Source organism: Taudactylus pleione, unplaced genomic scaffold (genome assembly GCF_031769625.1).
Source record: "Taudactylus pleione unplaced genomic scaffold, aTauple2 ptg000913l, whole genome shotgun sequence".
In the NCBI taxonomy this organism is placed as follows: Eukaryota; Metazoa; Chordata; class Amphibia; order Anura; family Myobatrachidae; genus Taudactylus; species Taudactylus pleione.
In genome coordinates this window covers 1020098-1034519 of record NW_028285314.1, presented here as the reverse complement: position 1 = coordinate 1034519, position 14422 = coordinate 1020098, and the positions used below count along the sequence as shown (strand labels likewise).

The following is a 14422-nucleotide window of genomic DNA, read 5'->3' as shown; positions in this document are numbered from 1 at the left end:
TCTGGCAATGTTGTAGCCTATAAACTAAAGCAGCTAGTGACCTCCTGAGATGGAGTTGGCTATCAGGGTCAAGGTCCAGAAAGCCAGGTTTGTCAGAGCTTGATAAATGACTCCAGACCCCACTGAGAATTTTGAGGATGACGGTAGGCTGCTTTACTTAGCTGAACTCTCTGATATGTCCTGCGATCAGCTGCTAGTGAAGAACATCCCAATACTAAAAATCAACGTAACAGCTATTTCTTCTTGATTTTAGGCTTGATAAGTAGGCCCCACGGTGTGAAACTGGGTTCAGCTATTTTCTTCAACCTAACTACAACCCCTTGAAAACTTTCACTGTTTAATGATCTCTCTCTCTCATCTATTCTCCATTATTTCTTCCCTCTCTGTCTCTTTCACCCAGCCACTAACCCAAAACGTAAATATTAAATGAAACACCATGGCCTCATTAATGATTAATTGGCCCTGATAAAACTGATCTGAACTGAGGAGATAAGGGAGAGCATACAGGAAAGCTGCCACTTCACGTAGTAACTATGAGATGAAAAAACGAGAGGCACCTTAGACAGAAGGGCTTATAGGGGACGCTGGCCCATCGGAACAGGTATAAAGGGAGAGGACAACCAGTGGGCCAACGGGGGCACACGAGATCTCAACTGTCTGTAAATATGAAACTGTCGCGATGGACGGTCTTCCAAGCTCAGAGACCAACATCTTCTCAACTCCATCTTCTGAACGAGAGGCAGCCGCTGCACAATTTACAGCCACGAAACTTGGTGGAGCTGACTGGGTTTAGACCTATCGCAGTAGATGGACTGAATGCTCTATTCCAGGAGACCATCTCTAACCTGGGAGGAAAGGAGAGTGTGTTGTTAGTAGGAGAGGCTGGATACAGCCCACAAAGCGATGAAAGCAACAGTAGGATTTTGGAAGAACTGTCCTTTGCTCTCTTTCAATCACCAGAAAAGCATTACGTGCCAGCTAAAAACAAAGGTGTCCTCACAGGACCTATCAAGGCTCTGAGCTGCGTCATGTCAACGTCTCCATCTCAGTCCAGGATGCTGGAATTTCCAGTCATTCTGGCAGTGTTTTGGGAAACACTAGTAATGGACGCTGCTAACATGAGGCTAACGAAAGAGATCTTGAGGGACGTTAAGGTGAGGACCAGGAAATCGGCAACCAAGGTGGTCGGCATCATCTACACCCGAGAACCTCTCGACAAACAGAAAAACATGGAGTCCAAGCAGCGCCTTGGCAAGCTGATGGGTCAGGTCTTTAAAGGACAGTCATGGGGGGTCTGCTGCTACTCAAGTTCACAGCCAAAAACCATCCGGGAGGTGAAGCTGAGTATCATGGCAACAGTGGAAGGGACAATTAGAGGCAAGTAAACCATTAATTCACTAACTGACATTGTATGTCTTTCATATTTATGCAGAATGAAATCTTTATATGTGTGCCCACAGAATACTGTTCATTATTATACGGCTTCTGTTTCACCCCCCTCCACCTCCATTCTGTAAATGTCTCTCCCTATGGTCGAGATGTACTAAGGCTTAAAATGCGGCCAAAACTCCAAAAAGGGTGTTTTCTGAGTTTTGGCCGAATCCCCATCAAGTTCCAGAATGCATTACATTCCGGAGCTTGGAGCCGGTGGGCAACGCCATCTGCAGATGGTGTTGCCCGATAGAAGCTTATGGGCTTCTCATCACATTTCCTTCAGTGTCCCCTGCAGCGCCCGCGTCATTCTACGCATGCGCAGAAGGACTCCCTGGTCAAACACCAAGAAGTCCTTCTATCCCAAAGGCTGTCCTTTGTGATTTCAATCATATTCTTAGGTACATACCGGCGAGAGTTTTCCCATCCATGATGTGATGCTTAGTACATCCTGCCCAATATGGGAAAGGGGTCCTAGACTGCACACCCTGAATATATATAATGGGAAGTGCTACCTGTTGAGACTGTTAATGCAAAAAAAAGACAAATCACAGATGCACAACTCCAAATTATATATAAATACATTTTGCAATAAATAGAGGTTTTCAGCATAATCATGGCCAAGGTTATGGGCCTACCCACCATATCCAGGTAACCTCTGTAGTGTAGGTCCCTGACATACAGGGGTTCAAATCCAGGGCGCAGAACACCCCCAAACCAGCTCAGCAGAGCCACCCCAGGGCATCGTTGTAATGAGAAAGGTGAAATGAAAGATGAGAGCAGCTACAGCTGCATGTATAGAGTAGAAAAGTAAAATTACATATATAATAAACAAACAGTAAAAGTGTTAAAATGTGCAAAAAAAGAGAAATGTGTTTAAAATGCGATGCCCTGAAGCAGACCAACCAAAGCAATGCAGGGGACCCACGCCCCAAAAATCAACTCAAAGCTGCACTACAGTATATAAATTGTAGTACTTACCTATATTGTGCCTAATACAAGTGTGCATTCACAATGCCAGACTCCATGCTCTAAACCAATGCTAGTCCAGGCTGAAGGTGTCTCATGCCTTCAGGTGTGCAAAGAAGCACACTAACTAGAATATATGGGAAAGGGGTCCTAGATTGCACACCCTGAATATATACAGTTTAATGGGAGGTGCTACCTGTTGAGACTGTTAATGCACACACAAAAACAAGACAAATCACAGATGCACAACTCCAAATTACTAATTATAGGGGCACAGTCGTGTCATTATATTAAGGCTGCGTGTAAAAAACTGCAATTCTCCCATAGAGAATTCTGGAGGGGGGGGGCATGGTGTTTAAGAGGGTAGGGGTTAGCGGGCGTTAGCTGTGGCCGGGAACCGGGGACGGTAGCAGGCGTTAGCGGCGGTGGTGCGGCAGCAGTGTGGCAAGCTGTGGTGCAGGTGTTAGGACCCGGGGGAGGTAGCAGCACACAGATGCAGGCTCTGATCTGGAATATCCGTAATACCGGCATCTGTGTTTAAAAAAACAAACACAGAAGCAGGGACGGATCAGTGAGACTCGCCTGTGCTTCTGTGTTTAATTAAATAAAAAAATCTGTGTAAAAAAAAAATTAAAATGGCATGGCCCCCTCCCCAAAAAACAATAACCAGTACCGGGCTTTGTAAAGCCAGTACTGGTTGTGCTAAATACAGGGGACAAATGACGTAGGGGTCACCGTTTGAAGCACAACCAGCACCAGGCTTTTGAAAACCAGTCCTGGTTGCCAAAATACGGGGGGACAAATGACGTAGGGGTCCCCCATATTTAGCGCAACCAGCATTGGGCTCTGATCTGACCCTGCTTCTGGAAATAAAGGGAGAAAAAATGCGTAGGGTCCCCCTGTATTTACCTGAACCAGCAGTGTCAGATTTATAGCTTCCTTCTGTCTGTGTCACTGTGTCACCCTGCAGGGGGAGGGACAGGCTCATAGCTCCCATCTGTCTGTGTCACTGTGTCACCCTGCAGGGGGAGGGACAGGCTCATAGCTCCCTTCTGTCTGTGTCACCCTGCAGGGGGACAGACAGGCTCATAGCTCCCTTCTGTCTGTGTCACTGTGTCACCCTGCAGCGGGAGGGACAGATTCATAGCTCCCTTCTGTCTGTATCACCCTGCAGGGGGAGGGACAGGCTCATAGCTCCTTCTATCTGTGTCACTGAGTCACCCTGCAGGGGGAGGGACAGGCTCATAGCTCCCTTCTGTCTGTGTCACTGTGCCACCCTGCAGGGGGAGGGTCAGATTTATAGCTTCCTTCTGTCTGTCACCCTGCAGGGGGAGGGACGGGCTCATAGCTCCCTTCTGTCTGTGTCACCCTGCAGGGGGGGGACAGGCTCATAGCTCTCTTCTGTCTGTCACCCTGCAGGTTGGGGGGGGGGGGGCGGGCTCATAGCTCTCTTCTATCTGTGTCACCCTGCAGGGGGAGGGACAGGCTCATAGCTCCCTTCTGTCTGTGTCACTCTGCAGGGGGAGGGACAGGCTCATAGCTCCCTTCTGTCTGTGTCACCCTGCAGGGGGAGGGACAGGCTCTTAGCTCCCACCTGTCTGTGTCACCCTGCAGGGGGAGGGACAGGCTCATAGCTCCCTTCTGTCTGTGTCACTCTGCAGGGGGAGGGACAGGCTCATAGCTCCCTTCTGTCTGTGTCACCCTGCAGGGGGAGGGACAGGCTCATAGCTCCCTTCTGTCTGTGTCACCCTGCAGGGGGAGGGACAGGCTCATAGCTCTCTTCAGTCTGTGTCACCCTGCGGGGGAGGGACAGGCTCATAGCTCCCTTCTGTCTGTGTCACCCTGCAGGGGGAGGGACAGGCTCATAGCTCCCTTCTGTCTGTGTCACCCTGCAGGGGGAGGGACAGGCTCTTAGCTCCCACCTGTCTGTGTCACCCTGCAGGGGGAGGGACAGGCTCATAGCTCCCTTCTGTCTGTGTCACTCTGCAGGGGGAGGGACAGGCTCATAGCTCCCTTCTGTCTGTGTCACCCTGCAGGGGGAGGGACAGGCTCATAGCTCCCTTCTGTCTGTGTCACCCTGCAGGGGGAGGGACAGGCTCATAGCTCTCTTCAGTCTGTGTCACCCTGCGGGGGAGGGACAGGCTCTTAGCTCCCACCTGTCTGTGTCACTCCTGCAGCTGGCTTAGATAAGCATGACCTTGATACAGCTGAAGCATTCTTAATGGCAAAAACAGAGTGCAAACTTTGAACACAGTAGTGTTCACAGTTCACATAAAAAAAGGATTAAGATTTTTTTTTTTTCTTTATTTAAAATCTTATTTAAATAGTTTTGTTAGAAGTAAAAACTATTTTAAACCACTTTTAGTATGAACTGCAAATAGCAAACAGCATCATTTCTAAGCACATATTCAAACCAGAGTCAATAGGTCACTGTACCAATAACATTGCATCAGTGAATTTGATAATTTCGGAGCAACTCTGCCCATCTCCCCCTCTGCTTTGCTTCCTGGAGGGGTATATTTAGTGTTAGTATAGTATTGCTGTTCTACTGCATTGTGAGGAAGTCACTTTAAATACTTTGCCCTCTAAGGGGTAAATTTACTAAAGTGCGGGTTTTTAGAAGTGGAGATGTTGCCGTTAGTAACCAATCAGATTCTACATTTATCTAGCACCTTCTAGAAGATAAGTATAATCTGATCGGTTGCTATGGGCAACATCTCCACTTCTAAAAACCCCTCACTTTATTAAATGTACCCATAAGTTTCTTCCATCTATTTCACAGATCAGGATGCATACACAGAATACCAAGCAATGGGGCCAGATACTTCATTTCGGGATGTCGTCTGCCAGGTGGGAGGTAAAGAAAGATTCCTTCTTCTCGGGAACATCTGTCCATCCACCCGTCCTTCCGAAAAAGTTGGGATCTTCAGAGAGGTCATCAATGCCCTTTTTGATGACTCTGAGAACCCCTGTGAAACGTACCAGCGGGAGGATGAGGAGGTGACACCGAACTCGGGGAGAGACATGAGGCCGTCTTGGTGCATTCAGCTTCCCCACCCCAAGTCCTTCCCCTACCCACTCATCTTGGTGGCCTTTCGTTCAACATTCCTGAAAGAAGACATCAACAGGGCTCAGGTCAAGGAGATCTTGGCCGATATCAAGGTGAGGGTCAAGATGTCCTCTACACGTGTGATTGGTGTGGTTTGTAGCCATGAGGCTCTGGAGTTCTCAGAGGAGCAGGGGTTCCACATCCGGCTGCAGGAGATCTTGAGTAAGACCTTCAGCTGTCCGGTAGGGGTCTGCAGCTTTGTGAGGAACAACCAGGAGTCAGTAGAGGGGGTGAAGAGATGTGTCTGCCATGTCCTAAGGCAGAGGAACTGATCCCTCAATCTCATGTTTTAGGATTTGCAGTGCATATACACTATGCAGACAAAAGTGATTGGACACCCCCGCGCAAGCAAAATGCATACCATTGCACACGAGTTCCAAGTGGCCACTAATGTGATGGTTTCGTCAAGAACACTTGGTAGGGAGGCCCACGCACTTGCAGTTCTACGGAAACAGCGAATGTTTTTTATCAGGACGACAATGCCATCTGTCATGTTTCCAGGGCAACGCTGGACTGGTATACAGAAAATTCGGTAAACCAACTGGACTGGCCAGTTGGACGAATTGGAGCGACGGGTGCGTTCTAAGGGCCTGATTCAGAGACGGACGCTAAGGTGATCGCAGCTGCGATTTCCTACGCATGGCAGCTGCGAAAATATGCTAATGATTGCAAAGCTTCCCCAAGCATAAGGACGCCCACCGCTGCCTTCTCATATGTGTATCTCTTATCTGTAATGTTGTCTTGTTTAAATGTGTGTCATGGTTTGCCTTAGCCAATTATTGTATTAATGTCCATGCCAAGTATTTTATATACTGATTATTTTTAAGAAACATTATTATTATATATCTTTCTTGGTCACTTATTCAAATTAGCGCTCCACATTTGTTTGTACGACATGGGACAAATGTAATAGGGTGAGAGTTTAGAAAATGTGAGAGCTTAGCTATATACCCACATAATACATTAAATGCTACCATATAGTCTCATATACTCACATAATACCTCACATGCCTCCATATAACCCCATGCACCCACATAAAACCTCACATCAAACTATAGCCCCATACACCCACACAATAACTCACATGCCTCCATATAACCCCATACACCCACATAAAACCTCACATCAAACTATAGCCCCATACACCCACACAATACCTCACATGCATCCATATAACCCCATATACCCACATAATACCTTGCATCACCCTATAGCCCTATATACTCACACAATAACTCACATGCCTCCATATAACCCCATATACCCACATAATATCTCACATCACCATATAGCCCCATACACCCACACAATACATAACATGCCTCCATATAACCCCATATACCCACATAATACCTCACATGCCTCCATATACCCACATAATACCTCACATCAACATATAGCCCCATACACCCACACAATACATAACATGCCTCCATATACCCACATAATACCTCATATCACCATATAACCACATAATACCTCACATCACCGTATAACCCCATATAACCACATAATACATAACATGCCTCCATATAACCCTATATACCCACATAATACCTCACATCACCATATAGACCCATACACCCACACAATACATAACATGCCTCTATATCACCCCATACACCCACATAATACCTCACATCACCATATAGCTCCATACACCCACACAATACATAACATGCCACCATATAGCTCCATATATCCACATAATACCTCACATGCCTTCATATACCCACATAATACCTCACATCACCATATAGCCCCATACACCCACATAATGCCTCACATCACCAGGTGCCCACGTAATACCTCACATGGATCCATATAGGGCCATGTATAATAGGACATCTTTTGTGGTGATGGTGGTGGTGGTGGTATCACCTTTTGTACCTGAGCTCCCACAATGATAACGATGTGTTGATGGAACATGAACACGATCATGGGGTGTGGTATTTAGAGTCAACATTTAGAATGTTGACATGGACTGGAAGTCAACATGTCAAATGTCGACATTCACACCCAAACCCTAAAACTGGGTGTCAACATTGTGTTTGTTGACATCCACAATTCTGCCATTATGTCACGTGGACATTGCGGAATCACGGACAGGTTAGTGAGGAGGTTGTTGTGAATATATTTATTTTCATGTTATAGTCTTTGTATGTTTGCACATTTTTCCAAAGTAAATTTCTTTTTAAGTGGCAAGTTGTTGTCTGTCTATCTCAGTGGCAAACACAGGAGATTCATGGAGGGGGGTTTATATGTACAATGTTTTGGTCCTGCTGTGGGACCTTAGTCATGATCACAGCTTCATAGACCCAAGTGACCTTGCTGTGTGGAGACCCCAGTATATATAGCCAAATCTGCTCCCACTCACAGCTGTCCTCGCCTCTGCTATTGAAGGTAGCTCTCAGCTGCATGGTGTAATCCCATCAGCAGCTTCTTCACATGATGTGACCCCAGGTAGCAGCCAAAGTCAGTATGCGTTCCTCTGGCCACCAATGTGCTTGACTAGCTGAGCAGCATGTATATTGTAGATATATTGATGATGTATGTATATTGTAGATATATTGATGATGTATGTATATTGTAGATATATTGATGATGTACAGTATATTGAAGATATATTAATGATGTATGTATATTGTAGATATATTGATGATGTACAGTATATTGTAGATATATCAATGATGTATGTATATTGTAGATATATTGATGATGTACAGTATATTGTAGATATATTGATGATGTATGTATTCTGGAATAACACTAAGGAGGATTTCCAGGAGATGATTACTTATTTAAACAAACTAGCTTGTCATGACTCAGGTCCCACAGGATGACCGAAACATTGATCTAAAATGGAACTGTTGTTGGATTTAGGTAAATATTTGTTGCAGACAGACTGATGAGCGCCTCTCTATTCTTCGATGCATATACCAGCAAAAGTGGTATCTGTGATATAGCTGAGAAGAGCAGCCCTGTAAATGAACTTCTAACCATAAAGGCAGAGTCTCTATAAGGTGTATATATATATATATATATATATATATATATACACTCAGTTCCTGAAACTCTCATTATCTATGACGTAATGTCCTGGGCCAAGATGCATTTTCCATAAGACAAGTTCTACTTAAAAGGCCCTTTTGAGTGCCTTCTTTTCTAAATACTATAGATATGTATATATATTACATATATATTAGTATATATAACATACAATTGTCTTTCTACAGCTCCACCCCCAGTAGCTCCACCCAGTTCCTGAACCTATTTTTCTAGAAAAATAGCTATATATATATGTATAGACAGACATATTGATACATGATATACATTAGATAGATATTAGATAGATTATATATATATATATATATTAGGGGTGAGCGGGTTCGGATTTCTGAAATCCGAACCCCCCCGAGCCCCCCCGATCCGAGTCCGATCCGAGTCAGGCTCGACTTTTCCCGCCTGACTCGGATCTGAAATCGAGGCAAAACGTCATCATCCCGCCTTCCGAGTCTCGCGGGTTTTGGATCCTATATAAGGTACCCGCGTCGGCGCCATTTTCTCACTCGGCTGTGGACAGTGAAGAGGGAGGGTGGGAGTTAGGGCTGTGTAGTGTAGTGTAGTGTAGTGTAGTGTAGTGTAGTGCTGCTGTTGTCCACTACTTCAAAGTCCATAGGGGCTGGCTGTGTTGTGCTGTGCTGCTGTTGTTAATAGGGGCTGTGTCCACTACTTCAAAGTCCATAGGGGCTGGCTGGACTGTGTTGTGCAGTCAGTTCTCCATAGGGGCTGTGTCCACTCCAAAGTCCTGTGCAGTGTCCCAGTCCTAAAGGAGTGCTGTAGTGTTGTCCAGGGGGTGCTCTGTCCATCAGGGGTGCTCCCCCCAAGTGCTAAAAAAATAATATATTTTCTGTGTTTGTGAATTGTGTGCGCAGTAGCCGCACGTGCATCAACAAAGTAGTGCCAAGCGTGCGCCTGTGTCATAAGTAAAGGGCCGGCTGGCTTGACCGTTAAAGGGTGCTGTAACCCCCAAAGTACACTCCAGTCCAAACCAAAAAAAAAATTATTTTCTGTGTTTGTGAATTGTGTGCGCAGTAGCCGCACGTGCATCAACAAAGTAGTGCCAAGCGTGCACCTGTGTCATAAGTAAAGGGCCGGCTGGCTTGACCGTTAAAGGGTGCTGTGACCCCCGAAAGTACACTCCAGTCCAAACCAAAAAAAAATTATTTTCTGTGTTTGTGAATTGTGTGCGCAGTAGCCGCATGTGCATCAACAAAGTAGTGCCAAGCGTGCGCCTGTGTCATAAGTAAAGGGCCGGCTGGCTTGACCGTTAAAGGGTGCTGTAACCCCCGAAAGTACACTCCAGTCCAAACCAAAAAAAAATTATTTTCTGTGTTTGTGAATTGTGTGCGCAGTAGCCGCACGTGCATCAACAAAGTAGTGCCAAGCGTGCGCCTGTGTTATAAGTAAAGGGCCGGCTGGCTTGACCGTTAAAGGGTGCTGTAACCCCCAAAGTACACTCCAGTCCAAACCAAAAAAAAAATTATTTTCTGTGTTTGTGAATTGTGTGCGCAGTAGCCGCACGTGCATCAACAAAGTAGTGCCAAGCGTGCGCCTGTGTCATAAGTAAAGGGCCGGCTGGCTTGACCGTTAAAGGGTGCTGTAACCCCCGAAAGTACACTCCAGTCCAAACCAAAAAAAAATTATTTTCTGTGTTTGTGAATTGTGTGCGCAGTAGCCGCACGTGCATCAACAAAGTAGTGCCAAGCGTGCGCCTGTGTCATAAGTAAAGGGCCGGCTGGCTTGACCGTTAAAGGGTGCTGTAACCCCCGAAAGTACACTCCAGTCCAAACCAAAAAAAAATTATTTTCTGTGTTTGTGAATTGTGTGCGCAGTAGCCGCACGTGCATCAACAAAGTAGTGCCAAGCGTGCGCCTGTGTCATAAGTAAAGGGCCGGCTGGCTTGACCGTTAAGGGTGCTGTAACCCCCGAAAGTACACTCCAGTCCAAACCAAAAAAAAATTATTTTCTGTGTTTGTGAATTGTGTGCGCAGTAGCCGCACGTGCATCAACAAAGTAGTGCCAAGCATGCGCCTGTGTCATAAGTAAAGGGCCGGCTGGCTTGACCGTTAAAGGGTGCTGTAACCCCCGAAAGTACACTCCAGTCCAAACCAAAAAAAAAATTATTTTCTGTGTTTGTGAATTGTGTGCGCAGTAGCCGCATGTGCATCAACAAAGTAGTGCCAAGCGTGCGCCTGTGTCATAAGTAAAGGGCCGGCTGGCTTGACCGTTAAAGGGTTCTGTAACCCCCAAAGTACACTCCAAAACAAAAAAATATATATTTTCTGTGTTTGTGACTTGTGTGCACTGTGGCTGCACGTGCATCAACAAAGGAGCAGCGCCAAGCGTGCGCCTGTGTCCCATAAGTAAAGAGACGGCTGGCTCATTTCTTAAAGGGTGGTGTAACCCACAAAGTGCACTACTCTCCAGCAAAAATAAAAAAATATTTTCTGTGTTTGTGTGCGCTTTAGCCGCACGTATATATCAATATAACATAAATGGAGGACCAAACTTTCTCCGATAAAAATAAAATAGGGAAAGATCAAGAACCACTTCCTCCTAGTGCTGTTGCTGCTGCTGGGAGTTGTTCATCATCCCAGAGAGGAAGTAGGAACATCACTACTTTTACTAAACAATTGACCCTCCAACAGTCCCTAGTGATGAGGATGAAGTACGACAGCAGTCATCCTGAAGCAAAACGTATAACTGAGGCCTTGACTGCTATGTTGGTGTTAGACGTGCGTCCGGTATCCGCCATTAGTGCAGTGGGATTTAGACAATTGATGGAGGTAGTGTGTCCTCGGTTCCAAATCCCGTCTAGATTCCACCTGCATCCTCAAAGCAGCAGCGACAAGCGTGCGTCTGTCTGTTAAAGGGTGGTGACACCCTCAAAGTGTGCTACACAAACAATTAAAATATTGTTCTTTTTTTTTCTGTCTTTGTGAATTGTGTGGGCTGTAGCCGCACTGCATCCTCAAAGCAGCAGCGACAAGCGTGCGTCTGTCTGTTAAAGGGTGGTGTAACCCTCAAAGTGCTCCAAAAAATAAAACATTTTTTTTAAGGTGCTTGTGACTTGTGTGCGATGTAGCCGCACTTGCATCCTCAAAGCAGCAGCGACAAGCGTGCGTCTGACTGTTAAAGGGTGGTGACACCCTCAAAGTGTGCTACACAAACAATAAAAATATTCTTCTTCTTTCTGTCTTTGTGAATTGTGTGGGCTGTAGCCGCACCTGCATCCTTAAAGCAGCAGCGACAAGCGTGCGTCTGTCTGTTAAAGGGTGGTGACACCCTCAAAGTGTGCTACACAAACAATTAAAATATTGTTCTTTTTTTTCGGTCTTTGTGAAATGTGTGGGCTGTAGCCGCACCTGCATCCTTAAAGCAGCAGCGACAAGCGTGCGTCTGTCTGTTAAAGGGTGGTGTAACTCTCAAAGTTCTCCAAAAAATAAAAAACTATTTTTTTAATGTGTTTGTGACTTGTGTGCGATGTAGCCGCACTTGCATCCTCAAAGCAGCAGCGACAAGCGTGCGTCTGTCTGTTAAAGGGTGGTGACACCCTCAAAGTGTGCTACACAAACAATAAAAATATTCTTCTTTTTTCTGTCTTTGTGAATTGTGTGGGCTGTAGCCGCACCTGCATCCTTAAAGCAGCAGCGACAAGCGTGCGTCTGTCTGTTAAAGGGTGGTGACACCCTCAAAGTGTGCTACACAAACAATTAAAATATTGTTCTTTTTTTTTCAGTCTTTGTGAAATGTGTGGGCTGTAGCCGCACCTGCATCCTTAAAGCAGCAGCGACAAGCGTGCGTCTGTCTGTTAAAGGGTGGTGACACCCTCAAAGTGTGCTACACAAACAATAAAAATATTCTTCTTCTTTTTTCTGTCTTTGTGAATTGTGTGGGCTGTAGCCGCACTTGCATCCTCAAAGCAGCAGCGACAAGCGTGCGTCTGTCTGTTAAAGGATTACATCGGTGACAGCATCCAAGTAGGCATGTCAGACAGTCTGTACCTGTACTGGCAGGAAAAAGAAGCAATTTGGAGGTCCCTGTACAAACTGGCTCTATTTTACCTGAGTTGCCCCCCCTCCAGTGTGTACTCCGAAAGAGTGTTTAGTGCAGCCGGGAACCTTGTCAGCGAAAGGCGTAGGAGGTTGCTTCCACAAAATGTGGAGAAGATGATGTTCATAAAATGAATTATCAACTCTTCCAGGGAGACCAGCCTCCTGAACATACAGAGGGACCTGTGGTTCCAGCAGGGACGAATTAATACTCTGTGAGGATGAGGATGTACACACTGAAGAGGGTGAGGAATCGGTGGATGAGGAGGATGAGGATGACATCTTGCCTCCGTAGAGCCAGTTTGTGCAGGGACAGATTAATTGCCAGCTTGTTTTGTGGGGGCCCAAACGAACCAATCATTTCAGTTGTGTGGCAGACCCTGGCGCTGAAATGATTGGTTTGTTAAAGTGTGCATGTCCTGTTTATACAACATAAGGGTGGGTGGGAGGGCCCAAGGACAATTCCATCTTGCACCTCTTTTTTTTCTTTGCATTATGTACAGTTTGGGGCCTAGTTTTTCAAACTGCCATCCTGTCTGCCACTGCAGTTTCACGCCTAGATGGGTCACGTGTTTGTGCCACCCACTCGTGTCGCTTAGCATAGTCATCCAGCTACCTCGGTGCAACCTTTTGGACATAAAAACACTATTGTGAGGTGTGAGGTGTTCAGAATAGACTGGAAATGAGTGGAAATTAAGGTTATTGAGGTTAATAATAGCATAGGAGCAGAAAAACCTACAAATTCTGTGATTTTAGCTGTTTTTATGCTTTTTTTCAAAAAAATACAGATCCAAAACACAAAACCCAGAACCCAAAACACGGAAGGGTGGTTTTGGCAAAACCAATCCAGATCCAAAACACGAAGAAAGATCCAGATCCAAAACCAAAACACAAAACACGAAAAGTGGCCGGTGCACACCCCTAATATATATATATATATATGCATACATAGATATGAGAATGATAGATATGAGATAGATAGCTTTCGCTTCTGTCAGGCTGGGTTTCTAGGTACTCAGAAACCCCACTATGTCTGTCTATCTATCTATCTATCTATCTATCTATCTATCTATCTCTCATATCTATCTCATATCTATATATCTCATATCTATCCATTTATCTATCTATCAATCTATCTATCTATCTCATACACAAGGTATTGAAGGGGGTTGTTCCTGGTTGACGAATAAACCGAATGGTTGTTATAAATGTGGGAGAGCGAGATGTTTAACTTGTAATCACATGAAATCAAAGAGCATTGAGTTTTATTCTTCTGTGCCGGGTATTCTTTATCCGATTGCCAATTTTATTAACTGTTAGTCCAAATATGTGATCTATCCAATTACGTGTAACTGTGGGGCACAGTATGTGGGTCGCACCACACGCAGTTTGAATATAAGATTCCTGGAGCATAGGAGGAATGTGCTCAGGAATTACATCTTACATAGTGTGTCCCGCCATGTTATATCTAAACATGGGGGCAAGGTTGATGTCTTAACAATACAAGGTATCGAACATATCCTCCCAACAGCGAGAGGTGGTGATAGATACAATGTGCTTTTCAAACAAGAAGCGTATTGGATCTTCACCCTGGGTACCCTTGTCCCTTGAATTAGAGTTATCTGCTGGATTTACTTGGAGTATGTCTGTTTTATTAGTCCTGACCAATATTTTAAGAGTATGCAAAAGAAAATAAAAAATTTAAATATTTTGTGTCCAAGGAAGGATTTGATCCTGGGACCGTGTGGTCTGTGGTTCTATCCATTAGGCCAGAGCACTTTTTATTTTTTAAGCTCC

General features: G+C 45.3%; 1 protein-coding gene across 1 annotated transcript; it reads left to right on the top strand.

Annotated features, from left to right (window-relative positions):
• The first annotated feature begins 665 nt into the window (after nucleotides 1-665).
• On the top strand, nucleotides 666-5781 carry LOC148473747 (uncharacterized). The gene is made up of 2 exons (XM_088459516.1): nucleotides 666-1377; nucleotides 5183-5781. Exons 1-2 carry the CDS (start codon nucleotides 666-668, stop codon nucleotides 5779-5781), a joined length of 1311 nt encoding a protein of 436 aa, XP_088315642.1.
• The last annotated feature ends 8641 nt before the right edge of the window (nucleotides 5782-14422 follow it).

Coding starts and splice junctions, on each gene's coding strand:
- LOC148473747 (XM_088459516.1), top strand. CDS start 666: ATGAAACTGTCGCGATGGACGGTCTTCCAAGCTCAGAGACCAACATCT. Junction 1,378..5,182: donor AGTGGAAGGGACAATTAGAG/GCAAGTAAACCA, acceptor TCTATTTCACAG/ATCAGGATGCATACACAGAA.